Source organism: Podarcis pityusensis (genome assembly GCF_964106645.2).
Source record: "Podarcis pityusensis genome assembly, chromosome: 5".
Taxonomy (NCBI): Eukaryota; Metazoa; Chordata; class Lepidosauria; order Squamata; family Lacertidae; genus Podarcis; species Podarcis pityusensis.
Window position 1 is genome coordinate 20,580,432 of NC_138032.1, and position 24,412 is coordinate 20,604,843.

The 24,412-nt window shown below is 40.2% G+C and overlaps 1 protein-coding gene across 3 annotated transcripts in view; it reads right to left on the reverse strand.

Moving 5' to 3' along the window:
• The window catches only part of RSRC1 (arginine and serine rich coiled-coil 1), a 161,430-nt gene extending 138,575 nt beyond the window's left edge, over positions 1-22,855 (reverse strand). For 2 of the 3 annotated variants that reach the window (XM_081008255.1, XM_081008253.1), the window contains exons 1-3: positions 22,747-22,855; positions 18,477-18,667; positions 10,757-10,882 (exon numbers count right to left, since the gene is read on the reverse strand). In XM_081008255.1, the coding sequence (XP_080864381.1) occupies positions 10,757-10,882; positions 18,477-18,658 (308 nt within the window). In that variant the 5' untranslated portion in view covers positions 18,659-18,667; positions 22,747-22,855. Of the gene's footprint in view, positions 1-10,756; positions 10,883-18,476; positions 18,668-22,518; positions 22,668-22,746 lie in introns of those variants that run through there. The other variant, XM_081008254.1, reaches the window with a different exon arrangement.
• Between the last annotated feature and the right edge of the window lie 1,557 nt (positions 22,856-24,412).

A 24,412-nucleotide genomic window follows, 5' to 3' on the forward strand; every position in this document is an offset into this window, starting at 1 on the left:
AAATGTATTGTATTATCTAACAAGCTACTTATAGTTTTCAAACATTAAAAATAATTTTGAATTAAAAACATTATTTAAAGCTTATAAAATACAACTTTGGAAATACAACGTTGAATTGCAATTAATATTGCCAAGGAAACTTCATACAGATCAAAAGGCACAACCTCTTCCTTTTTTTCTAAAATATGGTTTTGCTGAGTTTGTAGGTCCTGACAACACTGCATCTGAACACAATATAATTCTGCTTCAAGTATTCCATTAACAACTACAGGCCTATAACATGGGTGTCTGTCTGAATCAACTCCTGTGCCATTTTATAGTCTGTCATTTGGCTTTTGAGAGCTCTCAAGAGACAGTTAAAAGCACCATTAAGTGACAATATTATGTTGCAGTACAAAATCTTGCCATATTGCCTACTCTTTAGTTACACAAATAAATCTTTGAAAATAATTTGTCTACCTTTGTCTCAATAATCACAAACTGAAATATTTAAAACTTTTTTAAAAAAAGATATAGATTCTTTCTTTTTGCATATATCCTAAATCCTTAAAACATCAATAAAAGAAGTACATAAAACATTATTAATGGGATATATAAAAAGCTACAGCTTAAAGTTTTTAATAAGTAATAGCCATTTCTACCGCTAACCCTTGTTGGAATAAAGTGAATCATGCTCTGTACTACGATAAAAATCTATATTTGTTTTGGAAGTCAGCAGGATAGAGTGATTAAACCATTCTTCCTCAACCTCGTGTCCTCCAGATGTTTAGGACTACAGCTGCCATCAGCTCCAGCAAGTATGGCCAATGGTCAAGGGTGAAAGCAGTTGCAGTGTACATCAAGTCTGTAACTTAAACCAGGGGCAGAAAACTGGCAGCACAGGACAGATTCAGTGTGTGTAAAACCTTCCCGACTGGCCTGCCAGTCTCCTTGTCGGATTGCTTGCTTTCTGTGCTCCACTGAGAAAAAGAGACGGTCCTCTTTCTTACTACACAGCACTCTCTCCCTTCCTCTACCTCTTAATAAGTGGGGATGGCACTGATTCCATATATTTTGTCACAGAATCACAGTAGAGCTGGAAGGACCACAAGGATCATTTAGTCAACTCCCTTGCAATGCTGGAATCTTTTTGCCCAACGCGACACTCGAACCCGTGACCCTGAGATTAAGCACCTCCTGCTCTACATGGGTAGTATTCAACTAAGTTTTACTTACGGTAGTACAGTAAACCCACAGAAATCAATGAACATGACTGGGTCCATTAATTTCAATGGGTCTACTCTAAGTAAAACTTAGCTGAATACTACCCATTGTATTTAGTACATTATGATACATTTGATTATAGAAACCAGCCATTATAATATAGTATGACAATATGGTATGAATAATAAAAATGATGTTCCTTTTAAAACTCAAGTTTTGTTTTCGAGAACCACCAAGATCATAAGCGTTGGCATACCATTCTAGTGTGGAGCTTGTCATACAAGCCAAACTAAATTGAAGGAGAATAGGGCCAAATGAAACCAGAGGCTCTTAGTACAGATCCTGCAGGATCTTAGATTTCGTAAGTTTTGTTCTATGTTCAGAAAGAAAGCAATCTAAATGTTTCTCTGCTGTTCTTCGTAATCCTTCTATTTAAAAAAATACACACCCTAAAACAGCTTGCAAAGAACTATCCTTAATACTTAAATAGTGCACCTGGGGTACCTATATCTATATCTGTATCTGTCTGTCTATCTACACACACACACACACACACACACATACACAAAATGATGTTTCTCAGCCATATTTAACACCAAATTAACAGTACTTATGCCACATCATTTTTAGCTTTTTCATGCCAGTGAAAGGCATCAAAGCAGCTGTCACCAGCAGCTTCTGTCCTTATTGATAACTTAAGAGTCCTTGGCTGTGCCTTATGAAGTTTAATTTCCCTAAGCGGTCAATTAGATCATACTAATATCCTCATTGATGGTTTGATGCTCAAGGATAGCATGTAAACTTTTACTTCAGCCCTTTATTATTTCATTACATTCAAGATGACAAACTTTCTCTTACTTGCTTTGAGTCTTCCGAACTACAGCCAATTGTTCTTAAAAGAAATCCATGTGCTATAACCTTCCATACAATTACCAACTCTAAAACAAATCTTGTCAATAAAACCCTGACAATTAATACATCTAGCAATATGGATTCTGCTAGGTCCTAATTATTTGTTTTAAATAAAACAAAAAGTACAGCAGAATATTTCAAATGCATATGCAAGTCCCTATGGCAAAAATTAATGAGAAATATTTGCCTCTCCAAAGCAGAGAAGTTGCAGGTCCCTCTTGAAAAGTGTGTATGTTTGTTAAATTTATATACAGTACCGCCCTTCATCCGAGGATCACAGGGTGGTTTACAAGTATAAAAACACAAAAATGCTTAACCTAATAACAAACAAAGCAATAATCCACCCCAATACCACATGCATATATAACTCTTCAAGAAAGGTATGTATTGTGAGAACAAGATGCTAGACAAGACAGGCAATTGGCCTGATCCAGAAGGTGGTTCTTATGCTCAAGGTAGTCTGTGGGTATGAATAGACTATGTCAAGGGGGCAGAGGCACTGCTGAGTTTCCCTTTCTGACATCACTGTGGAATGATGCTCCAGATCAGCGGTTCAATATGGAAAGGGATTGGGAACCACTGCTCTAGGAGGGCCTCCAGCCACCATCCCGCATGTACACAGTAGACCATGTACAATCTCTGGGTTCCAGATGTGTTGGAAATTTGCAATTTCTCATTTGGTTACTACCACATCCCAAAGTGTGCCCAAATCCATTTAATACGGTACTGTATCAAACATTTCCTTTAGGTAATGAAACCTCTTACAGCATAAATTGTTTTTACCTGAACACCGATTTTTTAAAAATAAAAAGAAGCTATGTAGATACGTAAATTGTATTAAAAGATGCTAGCGCAAGTACTGAATTTAAATACCAACCATATAGCAGGTTTAAGAAATCCTGGTAGCATATCATGGGGAAATTATTGCACCTTGCAGCTGTGATCTCAGGTGTAAGAAGGTCATTTTGATTTTCTTCCAATCAGTTAAAAAATAATTTGAAATTTAGATGTGCATTTTAAAATAACCCATTTGGCTTTTTAGGTCATGTCAGAAAGAAAGAACTGGAAGCTTCATCCCATGTATTTTAGTTTTAACAGCTATAGTTCAAGCTTAAATAATACTTGTCTATATACCTTCAAAATGCATGCATGTTTTTTTAAAGTAGTGACAAGCACATCCTATTTTTTTCAGTAGAATAAAATTTATGAGCTTTAAAAGGCTTTGTGGTTTTTAAAATATGAAATAAAATGTTGGAATAATTTGGTATTTATTCTAGGTTTCCACTGATTTCAGTGAATATTTGTTAATCCAAAGCAACTAAAACGTGTAGTCTTTGAAAGACTGTATATTCACCATCATTAGCTTGGTGCATGCTGTTTTCTATGTACCATTACTATTGTTTCTATGGTGGTGCTCTTTCTAAAAGCAGGGTCGTTGCAGATGTTGCTCTCTTAAAAAGGGACCATGCCTACTGAAAACATTTGCTACTATAGCGGCATCTGGTCTGTAAGCTACTTCAAGCATATATGGAGAGGGAATAAGGGATAAAATGAGTAGGATCATTACATAATATCAACAGCTAAAACTACTACTGCTTTATGGAAAAGACATAACCTTTCTTAATTCAATGTGCACGGTTTTGGATGTCTCCACCATCAGTTGTCCAATTCATACAATCACCAAAACCAGCCTTTACACAGACAACGATTATAAAATTATCAGCAACTACAACCTGCTAAGATTTCTGGGTGATAGGAAGCATTCTAAGATTTGGGTTTTCTACTCCATAATTCCCACCTATAGCCTAGTTCAGACACATACAATGGGGCAGTTCAGACATAATGTCAACACATGATTTGGCATTACATAAGTAAGTCTTGAGCTCATTCACTTCCTCCTTCTTTCATATGATCCTGTTATCTCCCTGACTTCCATTACATCCAACCTGAGCAAACTGGTTTGCCCAAACCATAAACTTGTCATAATTGCACTCAAACTGACCAAAAATATTCCATGCCTCAACTGTATGTGCATAGCTTTTCCCCCTCAACAAAAGTAACATAAGTAGTCTTTATATGGCTGTGTCATATGTTACATTGTGATGTGCATACATTTCCATATGTGTCCATACTTTCTCACCATACCTCAAGAAAGAGCTATTCAGAAAAACACCGACATTTTTATTGAGTCTTGTCAAGCTAAAGTCTTGACAACTTGTGGGTGATAATAAATTTGTTTCTCTGTTTAGGTGATAAAGAAACTAACAACATCAAAGAACACGATTGGCAACACTCTTCATCCATGGACTACTTTAAAAAGATGCTGTAGGTCAATATACCATAATGAATTCTCCTGATAAAGTTGCAAATTATATGCTCCAAGGGAGATGTAAAAGGATAATGAAGTGCTTGTTTGTTTGTTTGTTTGTTTGTTTGTTTCTCTCTCTCTCTTTGCAAAGTAGTACAATAATCAAAACAACCAGTATTACCTATGTAGGGTTGTTATGAGTAGGTTCCTTGCTTAAACTGTTTATACACATTTCTATGTAAGATGTAGGAAATTAGTAGAAATTGGCAACTGCCAAATAACAGCTTCTTGCAATGATCAGGACAATTGGTATTGGTATACATGAGAACTGTATTCTCAAACGACATAGAAAAAGACTGGGTAGCTAATAAGACTACACTTTAGAATTGTATTAAAGTAGTTATTCACCACATGAAAGTGGGTTTTCAGAAATAACTACATACCATTAAGAAGCAAGGGTCACGTTATATCAAAAGCAAGAATTCCTTCCCTATTTGTGGGACAGAAGATTTCTTTTCAACACCTCTGGGCAATTAGCTAGCCACCGCAAACCAAATGCAATCATACAACGAATGCTTCTAACTGGTAGTGCTACCAAAGCTATCAATTATGTCACTGCAGAGCTCATCAATGAAGAAAGTTTCAAACCTAAGGATTTTGACCATCTAGGCTCCAAATCAGTCTACATATAATTCGACTTCTTAATCTTTCATGGCCCTGTCAGTTCTCTTTTGATGTCAATGATGTCAACATCATTCTTGAACTGTGGTGCCATAGAACGGAAACCCAAGCGCAACGAAAGTCTCTCTGATCTAAATGGCAGCAAACAACTGGGAGAAGCTAGCCAGGGGGCACCTGCTCAACGAGCTAGAGGGGAGCCCCAGCTGACTAAGGATCTCAGCCCCCGTGACAAACAAGGTAACAAACAAATAAAAGCAGCCAAGCAAGATGCTGAAGATGTCAACCCAATTTACAGCTGCTGTGAAAAAGGCAAATTCCATGTTAGGAGTCATTAGGAAAGGGGCCAATGTCATAAGTGTGCTATCTCCTTAGCCCATATGTGCCCACTCAACCGCTTCAATGTGTAGAACAGGTACTGTTTGTTACAGGTGTCATTTACCGTATTTTTCGCCCCATAGGACACACTTTTTCCCCTCCAAAAATGAAGGGGAAATGTGTGTGCGTCCTATGGGGCGAATACAGGCTTTCGCTGAAGCCTGGAGAGCGAGAGAGGTCGGTGTGCACCGACTCCTCTCACTCTCCAGGCTTCGCGCACCTCTCCGCAAGGCGCGGGAGCCCGGCGCTGGTCTCCCGCGGCTTGCGGAGAGTTGCCTGCATGCCGTAGCCTGGGCGCGCTGAGCTCAATGTGCCCAGGCTTCGCGCAGCTCTCCGCAAGGCGCGGGAGACCGGCAACGGGCTCCCACGGCTTGCGGAGAGTTGCCTGTTCTGGGGGCTGGGGTCAGGGGAAGCTCGGGCTTCCCCCGCCCCAGCCCCGCGCCTGGGGGGGAAAATAAATTTTTTCCCCTTTATTTCCCCCCCCAAAAAACTAGGTGCGCCTTATGGGACGGTGCGTCCTATAGGGCGGAAAATACGGTAATACTCATTCCAATCCACAGTTTCAAGAAATCGATCTTTTAGTGTGGTGGCACTCACACTTTGGAACTCCCTGTTTACTGACATCAGGCAGGCACCTTCACTGCACTCTTTGATGCACCTCCTTCAAACATATTTGTATAGGCAAGCCTATCCGGACATATAAAAGTTGACAAATTCTAATCATTTTTGCTGTTAGTTATTTACACACACACACACACACACACACACAGAGAGAGAGAGAGAGAGAGAGAGAGACTTTTATTGATAATATCAATATTTCTTGTAAACTGCTTAAGAAGTTTTATTACAATCAAGTTGTATATAATTTTTATTAAATAAAACAAAGTAATAAATATATACAAATCCACAGCGAGGCCATACTTGGAATACAGTTTAAGCTTCTGATTGCCTCAACTCACAAAGGATACTGTAGACCTGGAAAAGGTTACGGAAAGGGCAACCAAAATGATGAAAGAGTTGGAGTAACTATGGTGAAAGGTTACAACATTTGGAGTTTTTAGTTTAGAAAAACAGCAAGTAACTGGGGGTGGGAGACATGGTAGAAGTGTAGATTATACATGTTACAGAAAAAGTGTATAGGAAGAAGTATTTCTCTCTCATGATAGTAGAAGCCAGGAACAGAGCAGAATGTTGGAAAGTTTGGGAAAGATAAAAGTACGTACTTCTTCATACTTGTAGCCATAATGGCTATGCCTAATTCCACTACTGAAGGCAGTCTGCCTTTTTAGGAATCACAAGAGGGGAGAATACTGCTGCTCCCCGTGAGCATCTGGTGAGAACAGGATGCTGAATTAGACAGGCCTTTGACCTGATCCAGAAGGCTCTTCCTATGTTCTTATCTGATGCCTGTAGTGATACTTATTTACCTACATACACTAGTACTGAATGTTACATTTGATGTTCATATCTGGAAAACTGTTAAATGTAAGCTCTAATTCCATAGGAGAACACATTAATTAAGTAGTATGAGGAAACATGAAAGATTTATAATACACATATAATGTTGGCAATAATGACTTTGCATCCAGAAACATAATTACCTTCAAATTTTAGCAGTTTGTGGAAACTGCTATATTTTATTGCATACATTACAAATTTCATCCATGTTTACCCTGAGTTTTAAACTTAAGAGAGTTTATTATAAGACATACAATTAAAAAATAGTGTATTATACCATAATTAGAGCACAAAATTGCTGAAAATACAGAATATGACTGCACTCTTTGTTTTACTCTAATGAATGCCTTGAGAATTCAAGAATTAAATTATGCAACACATATGCATGACATATGAAACAAATTCTACAATTAATAGAAATAAATAACACCACCAGGAATACCTTGATTCTGTATGCATGTGCAAACTGTATAGAATTCTAATGCTACCATCCAGAACACATAATAGCCTAATAAGAACTGCCGTATCCTAATCTTCACACAGCAATAATTTCAAACTGATATTATTATTCTCATTTCCTTGAATAATATCCATACTCCAGGGTCATTTTCCTTCTCATATTCAATATTGTGCATGCTTGTATCAAGATTCCTTTCTTCATATCCTGTCACAGTATCAATCACTGCCTCCTGTCCACTCAATCCACTTTTGATTTATCAGCCGCCGTCTTTCTGGACTCCATAACTCGACCCAAACCATTTTAACAAGACATTGACAAATAGCACTCAGTATCGCATCAACCTGTTCCACTTAGTAAACTAAGAAACACTAACTGTGACATCTCTGCATAAGTATTCTATTCTATTCCCCAGACTGATGTATATTAATGAGGAGATGGTATTTGAAATGCTTCTTCCACATCAGCATCTAATATGATCAAATTAGGAAATGGGATGATTTATTAAATTTTGTAGAGCTGAAATATTTCTTTATATCACTATATCTGTGGTTTCAGAAAGTGAGCTGTTGCTTTCAATTTTTCTGCTGAGGATGTGCCCGCATTTCACAGAGGAATTATTGTCTTTAAAAAGATTGCAAGAAGACGAAATGTTATTAAGCAAATGCTCAGTAAAACAAACTAAATCAGTTTTAAAATTCCTAATTTAATGTAAATCTTGGTTGTTTTGCTGAAATTCAGTTTGTGATCTTATTAAGTCTTATTTGCATTGTACTGTTTTGCTGTAGGACAATTTTGAATCTATAGCATAACTAGGGAGCCTCAATTCTTGACCTGAGGTATAACTAAAATAAAATAAAATAAATAAATGTAATATGAACACATCTGTCTTTTGGGTGAAGAAAATCTATGTTACTTGATATGTAAGGTGTGGAGCCTTTTTAACAAATGAGGGTTTTTTATGAATTAAGAATTTGCATTTCAGATTGATTCACGTGTCCAACACTTTGCACAGTTAAGTCTTTAATCATTTAAGGCTCTAATTTCTATTAGAAAAATACTAAAACCTGGAAACAGCACTCAATACAAATATATTATATTGCAAGTATCATGATTTTTATGCTAGGCTCAAAATTCTCAGTTCAAAATATCTGACTATGTGTTATATAAAGCCTTGATATTCTTCTGTTTTCAGTAGTTCTGAGACTCCCTTTTCTCACAGACCCACCAAAGCCCAAACTTGAGTCACTTTCAGAATAACACTTTCAGAAGAAAATAAAACTTTCAGTTTTATTTTAAATGTCTTTCAGTGGCCTGGGTTAAACTTTAAACTAGGACTGAGTTTTAGAGAATACTCTTTAGATATTTAAAAATAAAATAAAATAAAATAGACAAACCTTATTAATGGAACATACTATACATAAAATATTTTGTATCTCCCCTCAGAGAAGATTTCTTAATGAACTCCAAAAGTGCTTTCTATCTATGGACTGACACTCTGAAAACTTATGTAGTGTACAGCTCAATGTACATCTCCTTAAAGGGGCAACACATAAACTTAGCTACGCTGTACTGTTTATCAATGGAACTAACTAGCCACACATATAGCCAGAATATAAGAATGGGAAGACAATTTACCAGTTACCTATGTAATAAATGCACAAAGTAATAAACCTAGCAAGAAATGATCTAGCGTTAGTATTCTCAACACAGTGAAGATATTTTAAGTCCACTTCCCAGTCTGCAATGACACAGAAGACCAGTACAGATCCTCAAATACAGATAGGGTTCTGTTCCACATCAACCAAAAAATTGCAGAAATTCATCACTTAACAACATTCATTTTGAAATGCTCTCATTTATTTATTGACTTATTCACCCAATTTATATCCCACTTTTCGATCTGAACAGACATCTGGAATGCTTTGTGATTCAAACCATTTACAGATCCACAGATCATCACAAATCTACTTACAACCTCATATGCAGAATTACTGCTTTCCAGTAGAAGGAATCGAGGTGTCATCAAAATCCAGTCACATATTTCAAAGATTAGCTTACAATGGTTTCCCAAGTCTTGCCCTTTTCGCTCGCACATGTGGAAGTTGCTTCCCTATGATAGCAGCAGCTGTGCTGCATGTGTCTATGGGTATGCCCAATTATGTGGCTCTTTCTTAGACAATCTGCCCCACATACATACCACTGTCATGGTAGATAACACTAAGGAAAAAAGATTTCCACACAGTTGTGTGTATGAGTGAAAAAGTCTCAAGTTGCAACTATCACTGAAAGCCTCCTTGCTCACAGGTTGTTTTATTCATTCTCAATCCATTGCCCCACAAGAGCATAAATCTCCCGTCTTCAAGACTGTATGTACTCTTCCTTGATTTTCCATTTCCTTCAGAAAATACATGTGCTATTTTACTGCCAACAAGGAAATATTTTAAAATATTAGGCTGACAAAAAATTAGTCTCAGTGTGTTGAACATGCTGACAGTCAATGGCTCTTTCCATCAGGGATAACACATTTGCATCCATCAACTTTCTTGGGCTAAAACAAAATAAACTATTTTCTTCATGTGAAATATAGCTCTAACCTTCTAGTACAATCACCAAAATAGTTTTAAAATGTTTGTTTGTTTTTTAAATTAAGGTATTTATATACCAAAGTTTCTAAGCAGTTATTTACAAACACTTGTACATACATTTAGTCACACACATTTCTCATGCTTCTTACTTAAAATACTAAACCATCAGCAGCCATAATAGCTATAGGCAGAAGCTATGATTTCTGCCAAACGGCTGGATTTTTTTGTGATTCCGTTTATAGATCCATTAACAGATAACGTTTCAAATGCTGATTCTGATTTCCTACATTCCAGTCCACATACAGAGGACTTATTGTCGGTAACACCTTGTGTGAGTCACCTCCTTCATGCTGAAAGCACAACTGCAGCTCCATACAGTTCTGTCTGACACACACTCACAAATTCAAATATCTGTATTTAAATTGAGAACTACAAAGTACTACTTTATTTCAATTTCATCCCAAGTCCAACAGTTGGTTTAGCACATCTGCTAGTAACATTAGAATGACTACCCGGCAAAACAAGTATTTCTTATTGTGTTGGCCTACTATGGCAGTGTATATACCACACACCCTATTAGTCACTTGTAATACTGAACTGCTTTAAGTTTAAACTCCAGGATAGGAAGGTCAAGCTAATTCAACCTTTTGCATTGACACTACATAACTCTCTAAAGTTAATATAACTATCACTGTAGACAACAAGGCAAGAGAATAGAGAGAAAAGTATACATTATCTGGTCAATCTTATTCTCCGAGGGCAAAATGGTCATACCTTCTTGTTCTGCTCTTTGATCTTGATCTCTGAGACCGATATAATTTTCCTCGGTCTCTTGAACGGCTCCGGCTCCGTTTTCTCTTGGATCCATATGAAGAGCTGCTGCTAGATCGATGCCTGTGCCTAAAACAGTAACCGATATTGCCAGAAAGTCCATCAGTGGAGCATAATAATGTTCACATTTTGCACTTGCACTGCCACTGATCTAGCCTTTCTGCATACATACAGTGAAAACAAAAACTAAAAAGAAATATACATATACATGGATAGAAACCTGCTCAGTCTTTAAGATCATCTTCCTAAGCCCTTCTCCAGATGCCCCCAGCTTCAAAGGCAATATGGCCGACAACTGAGAATAAGGCCTTCTCAGTGGCAGCATACCAGATATGGAACTTTCACCCCAGCTATGTTTGTTTGGTACCTAATTTGTTAAGTTTTAGGCAATGGATGAAAATAGTTTTCTTTGCCTGTGCTTTAATAGGCTATAATGGGCTCTCACTGTCGCATGGAATTTTAATACTCTTCATTTATTGCTTAATTCAATTCAATTTGGGATATATATCCTCCTATAAATTAAAGAAAATAAATCATAAATAAATATTCATAAGATTTTACTCCAACGCAAGTCTAGGAAATAGTTCTATATATAGAAAAGAGGGGTGCAATTACACAGTTCCTGGTATAAGAGTAAGAAATAAAGATGTACTATAAATGTTTCTGAATACAATTTCAATCTATGTAGTATTAAAACGTATTTAGTACTTTTCCTATTTTTGTACATAATAACTTACTAAATAAGAAATGTTACTGTAATGCTTATGTTTTGTTATGTCATTGGCACTGTGATGCTACAAGTTCCCATGGTTTTCAGATTCCATATCCGTTTTTGCAGAAAATGTCCTGAACACAGCAAGTTCAAGATCACCACAGCTTTTGGCAAAACAAAAAGTAAAGACTAGACGACAATAAGGATGGTTCGCAACAGTGAAAAGTAAACATGTACTCTTGTAAATCCTCCCAACTCAAAATTTTAGATCATCCCATGCATATTTATTGAGATTATACAGCATTACACCAGCCTCCGTTGATTTCACAAAGTATTTTCCCCCACTAGTACCTATACTACTTAGAGAGGTACTTCCTTTGGGAAATATGAAGTAAATTTAAGTTATCATCAGTTCATAGTATGCATCTCTGTCCTCCCAGGAGGTTTATTCTATATAAAGAGGTGCTTCCCACTGGAGGACGATGTAGTACTGTCAATTGGGGCATGCATAAGTGCTTGCCAATACAATTGTTCTTGTCTTTTAAATCAAAACACATATGAACAATGGCCTAGACTGCATAAAATCACATTAAAAATCACTGCACCAGTATCTGTAGAACAGTGCTTCCCAACAGGAACATAATGCAGCTTCATATAAATACCCAGTGACTGCACATCTTATTGCCCCTTAAAATTATTTCAATACACATCTCTGCAAGGACAGTTCAAAAGCAGCATGGGAAGTTTGATCCAGAAGATAGAATGTAGGACAGCACATCCCTACACAGTCAATAACGCATAAGAGCAAACTGCCATTTTAAGCTACCTTATCATACCATGAGACCTGCGGGTATATGGCAGTATATAAATTCTATTATTATTATTATTATTATTATTATTATTATTATCATCATCATCATCAACAACATGCCCTATCTTTTCATGCTTAGAAACTTGGTGTGAGTTTTAATCTGCTTTTACTGCTATTTTAACTTTTTGAAAGTCTTAAATTATTGTTTTAATTCTTATTAGGGAAATTTTTGAAGTTTTGTGTTGTTGTTTTTACAATCAATAAATGTATAAATTTTATTAAATAAAATAATTTATCACTGAAGCCAGAGATGGGGAACTTGTGCCCTTCAGGTATTGTAGGACTACAACTCTCATCATCTCTGACCACTGGTTATGCTGGTTGGGACTGATGAGAGTAGTAGCCCAACAATATCTGAAGGGTCATGTTCCCTACCCCTATTTAAAGGTACCCTTCTGGCACTCTAACCAAATACTTTTGAATGCATGTCCCCTGCATAAAAAAGGCATAAAAGCACACCTGAGGTTACAACAAAGGTTAGCCTGTTTAAATCACCCCACAAACCCTCTCCTTCCCCATTCTGCTGAGAAAGTTGGAAATGGCTACAATGACCAGCACTTCTTCCAATCAGGACAAGTAAATGAGCTCAAGTCCAGACAAGCCAAAGCAGAGCAAAGCAATAGGCAGCTCTCAGTGGACTCTTCTGGGTAAAATATCAAGGACCAGGGTCCCTTGAAGTCTTAAGGTAGCTGGCAAAGCTGGCAAAACATTTCGTTCCAGTGGTTCTGGCCCCCTGGGAGAGCTATACAGTCATACCTCGGGTTAAAGCAGCTTCGGGACGAGTATTTTCGGGTTGCGCGCTGCAGCGACCTGGAAGTAACCACTACCTTATTTGGGGTGGCCCTGTTTCCAAACTGGCAGAAGCTCAATCACCCAATTTCATTATTTAAAAGAATGATATTCAAGCAATAAGCTAATTGTACATCATCTGACAGGAAGCTTGGTTAATCAACATGGAAGCTGGAGTTAGATTCTGCAAGACATACTTTGCAAACGATATGTCTTATGGCAGGGTGTTCTAAAATGTTCTCAATGGCTTACTCTATTTAAAGACATATTTATCTTTATCTGTGAAAAACTGGAATTTATTTACTAAATGAAAAGGGAACAGTTGCTTTTATCTATCACCATAATTTAATTCTTCAAAGATCAAGCAGAATCCAGCATAACCTTGAGATTTTATATTATCTTAACAGCCAGGGGTGTATCCTACACTGAGGTCAAGACAGAGGTGCTAGCCAAATCCTCAAAGCAAATACTTAGATCTTTCTGGATTCAAATAAGCCAGCTGGTTCTCATCCAGCCTCCAGGGTTTCTTCAAGCTTGGTGTTATCTGTCAGATAGTCATATCTGCAGTGTAAGAGAGATATTCATAAAGCTGCGTGTCATCTGCATAATGTTGGCATTGCAGTTGATATTATCCCACTATGTCCCTTTAGGGGATACATGTCAATATTAAAAACAGGACCAGGAAAAACAAATGTGAAGGCATTCTACCTATCAGAACTTTCTGAAGAAAATATTTAACTATCACCTTTGATTAACTATAAAGAAATTAACCAGATTTATTGAATTTTATTCTACCATAAGATCCAGATATAGTTACAACATTACGTTGTCATCTAAAATTCTGAACAGGCAATTTTATCTTCTATAAAATAATGTCTGATATCCTAGTCTGGTCATTTCTCCTTGATTTACTTTGCCAACATAGGTGAAAAATGTACTGTCTGAAAACTGGGAGGCAATAGACTGTGTTGGGAAAACCTACAATATTTTACATGGGAGAGAGTCTCTAAATTATATTTTAAAAAATGTCACCCATCTAGTGCCCATGCATAGCTTACAACAATTTAAAGTCACAATACAAGAAAACTATATTAAAATAACAATGATATAGCAATAAAAAAACATGAAATACATTAAATATTCATTTACAAGCTACAATGGCAGAATCACAGGTATAAATGACCTGTGAAATAGCTCAGTAGGTAGAGCATAAGACTCTTAATCTCAGGATCCTGGGTTCTAGCCTCATGCTGGGTAAAAGCATTGCAGGCAGCTGATGACCCTTGTGGTCCCTTCCAATTCTATGATTCTATGAATCCATTCTATGAGTTCTTACTTAGCAGGCAAAAGCTTGTCAGAATAAAAATGTATTCCTTTACCAGCTGATGAAAGACAATCAGAGAGGAGGCCGGCCACGCTTCATGAACAAAGGTAATACTGGTGGAGCCACTAAAGAAACCGTCTCTCATTCTCAGCAACTATTATTATTTATTATTTATTTAATTTCTATACCACCCAATACCCGAAGGTCTCAACCCTACGTCACAACCCTACGTGAAACACAGAAAAAGGCCTCTCCTTAATTTTAGGAAGTGGACAGAATGACATGGAAGGAGGTGATTCCTCAGGTATCCTGGGCCTAAGCCCTGAAGTACCGTAAATTGGCAGTGAGCACAGATGTTGCACAATAGTCCCATGGATGCGTGTCCACATCCTTGCTGCTGCTTTCTGGACCCACTGCAGCTAGCTTCCCAAAGACTCTTCACAGGGTGGACCCATGCATAACACATTGCCCAATCACAATGTAACAAGCTGGATGTAAAGCTGTATCCAGGAACATTCAACTGCAAATATGATTTTTCAATGGGACTACATCTGCATCCAAAACTCATTTAATCCCTACTACAGATTCTGTCTTCCTCCTGACCAGGAGCACGTCTGTCTTGTCTACATTGTGCCACAGTTTGTCAGCCCTCATTCAGCCCATGACCACCTCCGGGCACCCAGTCAGAACCACAGAAGCTTTCTCAAGTACTAGACGAAATAGTGAAACGGAGCCACTGTCATCCAATAACAATGCACTCCAAACCCTCAGGCACCAGGCTGAGTTACGGGTAGCACAGGAGAACAAAACTGCTTTACCCAGCTCATGGAAGACATCAATGGCCAGTACAGTGGTACCTCGGGTTACGTACGCTTCAGGTTACATATGCTTCAGGTTACAGACTCCGCTAACCCAGAAATAGTACCTCGGGTTAAGAACTTTGCTTCAGGATGAGAACAGAAATTGTGCTCCGGCGGCGCGGCAGCAGCAGGAGGCCCCATTAGCTAAAGTGGTGCTTCAGGTTAAGAACAGTTTCAAGTTAAGAACGGACCTCTGGAACGAATTAAGTACTTAACCCAAGGTACCACTGTAGTCTGATCCTCACACTCATCTCAGAGCTATTTGTGGGTCTAACAGTCAATACAAATTACGGAAAGGCTTTCATTTCATTTCTTTTTTCAAAAAGGAACCTACCTGTTTGTTAAGTCTGGCACCAGAGGTCCTTCTCTAAATATCCCTGCCGATCTGTAGGCTTTCTTAATAATAATTACTATTATTTAAATGCTGCCACTTGACTGGGTTGCCCGGAGAGCCATGTTTTAGAACGTTTCCCCCCAAAAAAGATTGCCCAGGATTTGTAATTTAATATTGCTACGATAACTGCTTTTGTTTTGATGTTTTTGATCTGTTTTATATTTGTTTTATGGTTCTCTTCTGTAGGCTATTTTGGAAATCTGGATTAATAAAATTATGCTGTGTTAAAAAGTTAATTTTAAATCAGCTGGTGTTGGTCCACTGTGCTTCATTAAGTCCAGGGTCAACACAGCCATCTACCAGGAGATTTTGGAGCACTTCACGCTTCCTTCCGTAAACGAGCTTTATGGGGATGCTGACTTCATTTTCCAGCAGGTCTTTGGCACCTGCCCACACTGCCAAAAGTACCAAAACCTGGTTCAATGCCCATGGAATTATTGTGCTTGATTGGCTCCCCTGACCTGAACCCCATAGAGAATCTATGGGGCATTGCCAAGAGACATGAGACCGAGCAATGCAGAAGAGCTGAAGGCTGATATTGAAGCTTCCTGGTCTTCCATAAAGACTTCAGCAGTGCCACAGGCTGATAGCATCCATGCCACACCGCACTGAGGCAGTAATTAATGCAAAAGGGGCCCAAACCAAGTACTGAGTACATATGCTTGCTTCTACTTCTCAGAGGTCCAATATTGCTCTATTTGCAGTCCTTGTTTTGCTGATTTCATTTAATATTCTAATTTTCTGAGATTGTTAATTTGGGGTTTTCATCAGCTGTACGCCATGATCCTCACAATTATAACAAATAAAGGCTTGACATATCTCGTTTTGCATGTCATGAGTCTATCTCATATATTAGTTTCACCTTTTAAGTTGAATTACTGAAATAAATGAACTTTTCCACGATATTCTAATTTTCCGAGTTTCACCTGTAGGTGTCTATATGTTGCCTCCTTGATCAGAAACAGCATGTCTCCAAATACCATTTCTTGGGCCACAGCAAAATAGGGCTACCGCATCCATGACCTTGTACTGAACAAGCCATAGGCATCCAGTTAGCCATGGCTGAAAACAGAATACTGAACTAGGCCTTTGGCAAATCCAACAAGACTCTTCTTATGTTCTTATAATCCAGGTGTTAGAAATTTTCTAACATGTTAGTGGTATTCTGGTAAAATTAGATCCTAGAGTTATATTATTGAATATTTAGACAAGCAAGCTTCTCTTTCATTCCATCTACTGATTCTGGATTTGTTAAAAATGCCACACACACCCCAAAATTGCTAGATATTGGAACAAGTTTCTGTTCATCTAGCAAGGAACGCTTTATCAACATTCTTGAAACTGCCAAGTTGAATGGACAGATTATGTGCAAAGGAAAAAAGAATACGTCCATCAATTCTATTTTCAGAGAAATGGACACTATTGTCTACTGGAAAACACATAATAATTTTATAATTTTGGACTGAGAAACTTTCTTGTAAATATTTGCTTCTTTTCAACTAAAATATAAAAAGAAACATCAAAAGCCGTAAGAGTGACTGTTAATGATATTACTTTCAGCAAGAAGTAAGCCTTCTTTCATTGCCATTATATTTTTACTGAAATTTCAATAATGTAGAAGTTTTATTTTTTACCAGTAATATGGTAGTTCCTCAATACCAAATACAAATTTACAAAGTGATTACTATTACACAGATAAGGAAAGGAACCACCCTAGATAAAAAGCAGGTAGATGATGTTTATATGTCCACAAATTTATACTAACCAGAGAGCAATAAGGGGACTTAATTCCTGATCCTCTCCTTCCACATAACCCAGTGGCATATCCAGATTCAACCACATACGCCTGTAATCCAGTTTGTTTGGACACAGCTGAAGCAGCATCCTATGCAAGCCAAATGAGGCAGAGCCAACCTGCATTACGCACTTTGCATTGAAAATCTGGTTGATTGTTAATGTTGCCCCCCAATATATGGAATGCAGCACTGCATCTATGCAATAATCCAAAACCACTTCAGTATACACTGGATGATGTGCAAGAAGTAACCAGCAGCTCTACCTTCGTCTCCACTAGTGCCTCAATCCAAAAGGTATTGCCAGTTGGAGCAGAACACTCATACAGTAGCCCTGGATGAACACCAGAGCAAGGGGGATATTTTGTTTCTTTGTGCCTTTGCTGGGTATTTATGCCACAACCTACAGGCAACAACCGATTGGCATGGGGTTACATTTCTGACCCCCACCCCAACCCGTGCATCAGTGCAGCGCACATAAGCTCTCCCTGCCCACCCCATTCCACCCCCTTTTCAAGCCACTTGTGGCTTGTTGCTATGCGTGCATGCATGGCCGCACGTCAATTGGACACACATAAATTGGTCAATCCTGCCAACCTAGCAGTTCGAAAGCACGTCAAGTGCAAGTAGATAAACAGGCGGGAAGGTAAAGCGGCTTAGTCATGCCGGCCACATGACCTGGAAGCTGTACGCCGGCTCCCTCGGCCAATAAAGCGAGATGAGCGCCGCAACCCCAGAGTCGGCCACGAATGGGCCTAATGGTCAGGGGTCACTTTACCTTTACCTAAATTAGTCATTGCCTGTATATGCCATTATCTACAGCAGAATGTTGGATCAAGCTGTGAATTATGCCTGCTAAATATTTTAAGTAGCCTTTTCTACAAACACTTTCAAAACCCAATACAAATTAATTCATTTACCTCTTTTCATATGAATGTGAACGAAACTGGAGATCTCGAGACCGTGACCTTGACTTCCTTCCTGATTTTTTACGGCTGTAAGTTCTGCTATCAGAAGAACTGCTTGAAGATGACCTCCTACGGTGTTTCTTTTTTCTTTTGCTTCTGCTCTCTTCCTCAGTGTCTGATGAGCGGCGACCCATTTTAACAAGCTATTTTTTAAAAAAGACAAAAGAACTGTAAACATCAGATGAAATCTTAAACATTATCATAGAAAGCCTGCTGTACCCTTACCAATCTCCATACACCAGTATTCAGTTTAGACCCAAATCCTAACTTAACATTATCTAATACAGTGGTACCTCTGGATGCGAACAGGATCCGTTCCGGAGCCCTGTTCGCATCCTGAAGAGAACGCAACCCGCATCTGCGGGTTGCGATTTGCCGCTTCTGCGCATGACGTCATTTAGAGCGTCTGCGCATGCGTGAGCAGTGAAACCCGGAAGTAACACGTTCCGTTACTTCCAGGTTGCCGCGGAGCACAACCCGAAAACGCTCAACCTGAAGCAACTTTAACCCGATGTATGACTGTACCACTGCTGCTAGGTAGTTGCTATTTACTTGGGCCTGCTCTCTTGTAACACCTTTTCCAAAGCTACAAACAACAATCCTGATCATATTTACTTTTATCACTGAAATTAAGAGAGCTTGCTTCCAAGTAACTGTCCTTAGGACTGGGAACTGGGAACCCCCAAGTATGTGAAGCAAATTTCATTTTTTCCTTGGGGAAGATGGGGAAAAGCTTTCACCCTAACAAATGGATGTTGTCTTGGAAGTCCTAGTATGTTCAAGCACTTATTCCCAGGTACTTATGCATATGATTCCAGCTTAAAGCTATTACCTCCATTAAGGTTTAGTGCCATTATCATGAACATAAACAAGGCAAGAAACTTGGCTTTACACTCAGTAAAAATTGAAGAATGGAGGAAGGAGGACTAAAGAGGACATTTTTCTAAGGGTCTAACCTTCTGGAATGAAGGAAAGTGTTTGGAAGAAGAGAAACTATTAGTATACAATACTAAAACAAGAACCGCCAACTTAGAAGATACATGTCACAAATAGCACAGGCAGCAGGATCTAGCTTGATTCAACTTGTGAACCTATGTACATTTACCTGGAAGTAAATTATTATTATTACTATCATAAACATTACTAATAATAACAACAATAACCTACCCTTCAGCCTTAAGTCCAACGGCAGGTTATAACAACTTAAAATATAACATTAGGAACAAAAGAATACAATCACAAAAAGGTGGATCTTAAAACTATACATCTCAGATGTCAAAGGCCAAAGAGGTACATCTCCAGCATTCAGTGAAAACTACATACTGCAGCTGCTAGGTGCACCTCTGTGGGGAGAGAGTTCTACAACTTAGGGGCTGCCACAATGCTCTCTCCTTGAGCCACCACCACCAGGGTGGCAGAACCACCAAGAGCACTTTGAATTGGAACCATAAATGAACTGACAATCAGTGAAGCTCTTTTAAAACAGGGCTTATATGTGATCTAAATGAAACCCCATTGACCTCAACCAGAATAAAACTACACCATCTAAGAGGAGCAGACCACAAGTCTGCTTAAGACATAAGAGTCAAGTCTTCATAGCTGCCTGCCACTCCCACACTATGATCCTGCCTAATCCATGGTTCATTAGGTGGAAGAGGGACTACATATTTATTGGTGCTGTCTCATATATTAGATTTCAAATACACTTGGCAGAATGTTGAACACCATCGCCTTAATACTACAGGCTGAAGAGTACAGAAAACACATCAACTCGCGTTTCCTGCTGGAAACAGAACATCCTACAGTAGCGGTCAGCAACTGGAGGATCACGGTTAATTTTTCCTCAAATATACTGCCAAATTAGGGACAAAAAATAGAAGTGGCATCTGACAATAACAAGCCACATGCGGTTGGGAGGTGAAGCTGCAGCATCCTTCACCCCACCCTCCACCAAGTAATCCTCTTCCAATAAATTGATTTGCAACGCAGGATACTAGTGCAACAAGGCTTGTGGAGGGGTGCGAGACATGACACAAGTGTAAAGAACACCATGTGTGGTGTGGTGAAAGTGGAGAGGGAGCCCTTCTCTCACGTCTCCCTCTGGTTGAGACCATCCACTGGAGCTGAATGTCAGAACAGGCCAAACAAAGAAGACCTACTTCTTTCACGCAAGGCCTAAGTCATAGGGAAGTCGCTCCCTAAAGTTGTAGTGAGACCACCATCTTGGGAGGGCTTTGAAAGAGCACAGACTTTCATGCATGGAGGATGAGGCTATCAATAGCTACATTAGGCTCCTGAATCCTACTCAGGGAGGCAGTATGTCTTGTGGGAATCACAAGTGCGGAGGGTGGGTCTGCTCGCAGGCTTCACACAGGCAACTTAGCTGTCTACTCCAAGAACAGGATGCTGGGCTAGATGGGCTTTTTTCTGATCCAGCTGGGTTCTTCTTCTGTTGCTCTCTTTCAACATGACAGAGTGCTGGGTGAGACACAGGGGCACCCACTTCAGGGTTCGGGGGGGGGGTTGGCACATAGATTGCCAGGGCCCTAAGACATCTGTCCAGGGCAGGCGTCCTCAAACTCAGACCTCCAGATGTTTTGAGACTACAATTCCCATCATTCCTGACCATTGGTCCTGCTAGCCAGGGATCAAGGGAGTGATTGAGGATGAATCCTGACAAGACAGAAGTACTGTTCTTGGGGGACATGGGGCTGGCTGGCGTGGAGGACTCTCTGATCCTGAATGGGGTAACTGTGCCCCTGAAGGACCAGGTGCGCAACCTAGGAGTCATTTTGGACTCACAGCTGTCCATGGAGGCGCAGGTTAATTCTGTGTCCGGGGCAGCTGTTTACCAGCTCCATCTGGTATGCAGGCTGAGACACTAACTGCCTGCAGACTGTCTTGCCAGAATGGTGCATGCTCTAGTTAGACTACTGCAATGCACTCTACGTGGGGCTACCTTTGAAGGTGTCTCGGAAACTGCAATTAATCCAGAATGTGGCAGCTAGACTGGTGACTGGGAGTGGCCGCCGAGACCATATACAGTGGTGCCTCGCAAGACAAAATTAATCCGTTAGCGGCTTAGCGGCTATTAGCAGCTTAGCAGCTATTAACGGCTTAGCGGCTTTAAGAAAAAGGAAACAAACTCGCAAGAACTCGCAAGACGTTTCGTCTTGCGAAGCAAGCCCATAGGGAAATTCGTCTTGCGGAATGACTCAAAAAACGGAAAACTCTTTCGTCTTGCGCGTTTTTCGTCTTGCGAGGCATTCGTCTTGCGAGGCACCACTGTAACACTGGTCCCAGTACATTTCCGAGCACAATTCAAAGTGTTGGTGCTGACCTTTAAAGGCCTAAACAGCCTCGGTCCTGTATACCTGAAATAGCGTCTCCACCCCCATCATCCAGCCCGGAAACTGAGATCCAGCGCCAAGGGCCCTCTGGCGGTTCCCTTGCTGCGAGAAGTGAGGTTACAGGGAACCAGACAGAGGGCCTTCTCGGTAGTGGCTCCTGCCCTGTGGAACACCCTCCCAGCAGATGTCAAGGCAATAAACAACTATTTTACTTTTAAATGACAACTGTTTAGGGAAGTTTTTAATGTCTGACACTGTATTGTTTTTAATATTCGGTTGGAAGCCGCCCAGAGTGGCTGTGGAAACCCAGCCAGATGGGCGGGATATAAATAACAAATTATTATATTATTATTATTGTAGGCCAAAAACATCTGGAGGGCCGAGTTTGAGGAAGCCTGGCCCAGGGTCTTAGACTTAAAAGCTGTTCGGGAGAGGCGTTTTCAGAGAGAGGCTGTCCCGTCCCCGTCCCCCCCCCCCCCAATCTTTCTAATTCCGATAGGCCAGGCCGGAGGAAATGCGAGAGCCAAAGCCCACACGAGCCCAGTTTGAGGCACCGCCAAACTGACGAGAGCGAGACCTCCCCTCGCTAAAGCCAGCAGGGGACGGGGAGCTTGGCGCTCCGCCTACGCCAAACCCCCACGCACCGAGGCCTAAGGAAAGCTCGCGCCGCTTCCCGCGACAGAGACGGCAAGGCCGGCGAGGCTCGTCACGCAGACGCCTGCGAACTAGGCCGCAGCGGTTCCCTCCGGCCAGACCCGCTCCGACACCCACCCCCCACTTGGACATTGCTTTCGTTTCGGTCCCCGAGGCCTAAGGCCCAACGGGGCGGCCGCAACCATAGCAACCGGAGCCACCGGCGCGAGCCCATTTACCTCCGAAGCCGGCGCGCCCGCCGAAGGCCGCTGAGCTTCCGTAGTTTCAGCTTCGGCGCCTCCTTCCGCCGCTCAGGCCTGACTAGACGATCCCCGGAGCTCATCTATTCACGCAGCCCAACCGAAGAGCGCCGAATGCATCGATTAGAAAAGGCACTTTTTTCCTCTTCCTCTCCATCCCCCGCTTTAGTAGACTAGCTCGCTCGCTATTCGGCGTTCTTCTTCCTCGTTCTTTGCTTTTCCTTATTTAAGCAACATTGCTGACCACATAAACAAATCTAATTAATCGGTCCTCGTAGGGATATTCCCCCCCTTTAAAAAAATAAAATAATAATGACGATGATGCGGATGCGAGTTGTCATTCATGCCCTTTCTTTATTCCTTACCTTCTCCCTCCACCCCACACCCGCCTCCTCCCCAGGAAAGAAAGCGGCGTGGGAAGGGAGGGAGGACCCGGAATAAATCACAGAATTCTGTCTGTATAAGGTGCGCTGTGATTAAAACTGCAGTGATTTATCTGCAAATTGCTTTTAAAAAAACACCACCACCCTGCAATTTTCCTTCCTTGGAAATGATGGGCTTTCTAAGGTTAGGTGCAAATTAGTTTCCCAGTTGAGACTATTTAAGGGTTGTGATGGTTGCGGGAGGAGGGGAGTTTAGACGCCCCGTTGGAGGAGGATGTAAGAATAAAATTTATCGTTTTTCATTTAAGCTAAGAGTAATTAAAGAAGCTCGCTCTTTCCTGGAATTCATGCTACATTGACATATATATTTCCCCCCCTCGACTCTCTGAGAAAACCATTTCCTTTCTTTGCTGTAAAGACGAGACGCTTTTGTCTGACAGGGGTAAAAGTAGCCGCTGTTTACTTTGCTCTGGGTGGCTTCTGGGTGGTGGGTCAAGAAGAATAGGCCCCGGTCTTCAAACTGCCCGGTGCGGCAGCGCTACGTTTATTCACAGGGAGCTGAAATGCTGTGCTCAATGGGGCAAAGGAGTTTTGGATTTTTTTTAGATGGGAGATAAGAACATAATCTCACAAGGAAACTTTATGCATTCACGCATATGCTTAAATTTCAGGCATCCGGGCTTAAACTTTGATTCAAAGCAACAAATCCTTTTTTCCCCAGAGTTCAGCTGCGATCCTAAATGTACTTGCTTCTACACTTCATGCTCGCGGTTCCAAGTGGTGGTTTGGATTATATCAGAGCAAACCCACTGCTTTCGGCAAAAGTAAATGTTGTGTCCGGAATTTCTTACACCTCCTGAGTTTATTTCACGCAGATTTGCTGGTGTTAACAATTCAGCAGTCCAGCTGGTGGGTTGTTGAGACGCTTAACTTGCTTACAGTTATACCAAATTTTACGGTGCAATCCTATACATGTCTCCTCAGAAGTAAGGGCTATTGAGTTTAATGGAACTTACTGCCAGGTAAGTGTGTATAGGATTCCTTGCGCCCTAAATCAGACATCTAGCTCTGATAATTCTGGCATATATAGGCTATTCTATGCAGACTTTCCGGAGATCATGCTTTCCAGTGGAAAGTATAGTATTCACGCATAGGAGTGAAAATACCGTGAGTATATATCTAATTTACACGTTTCTGGATTCCACAGGGTGATGCCTAATCATGCTTCTCTATCCAAAATCAAATTCCACAGGAAACATCCA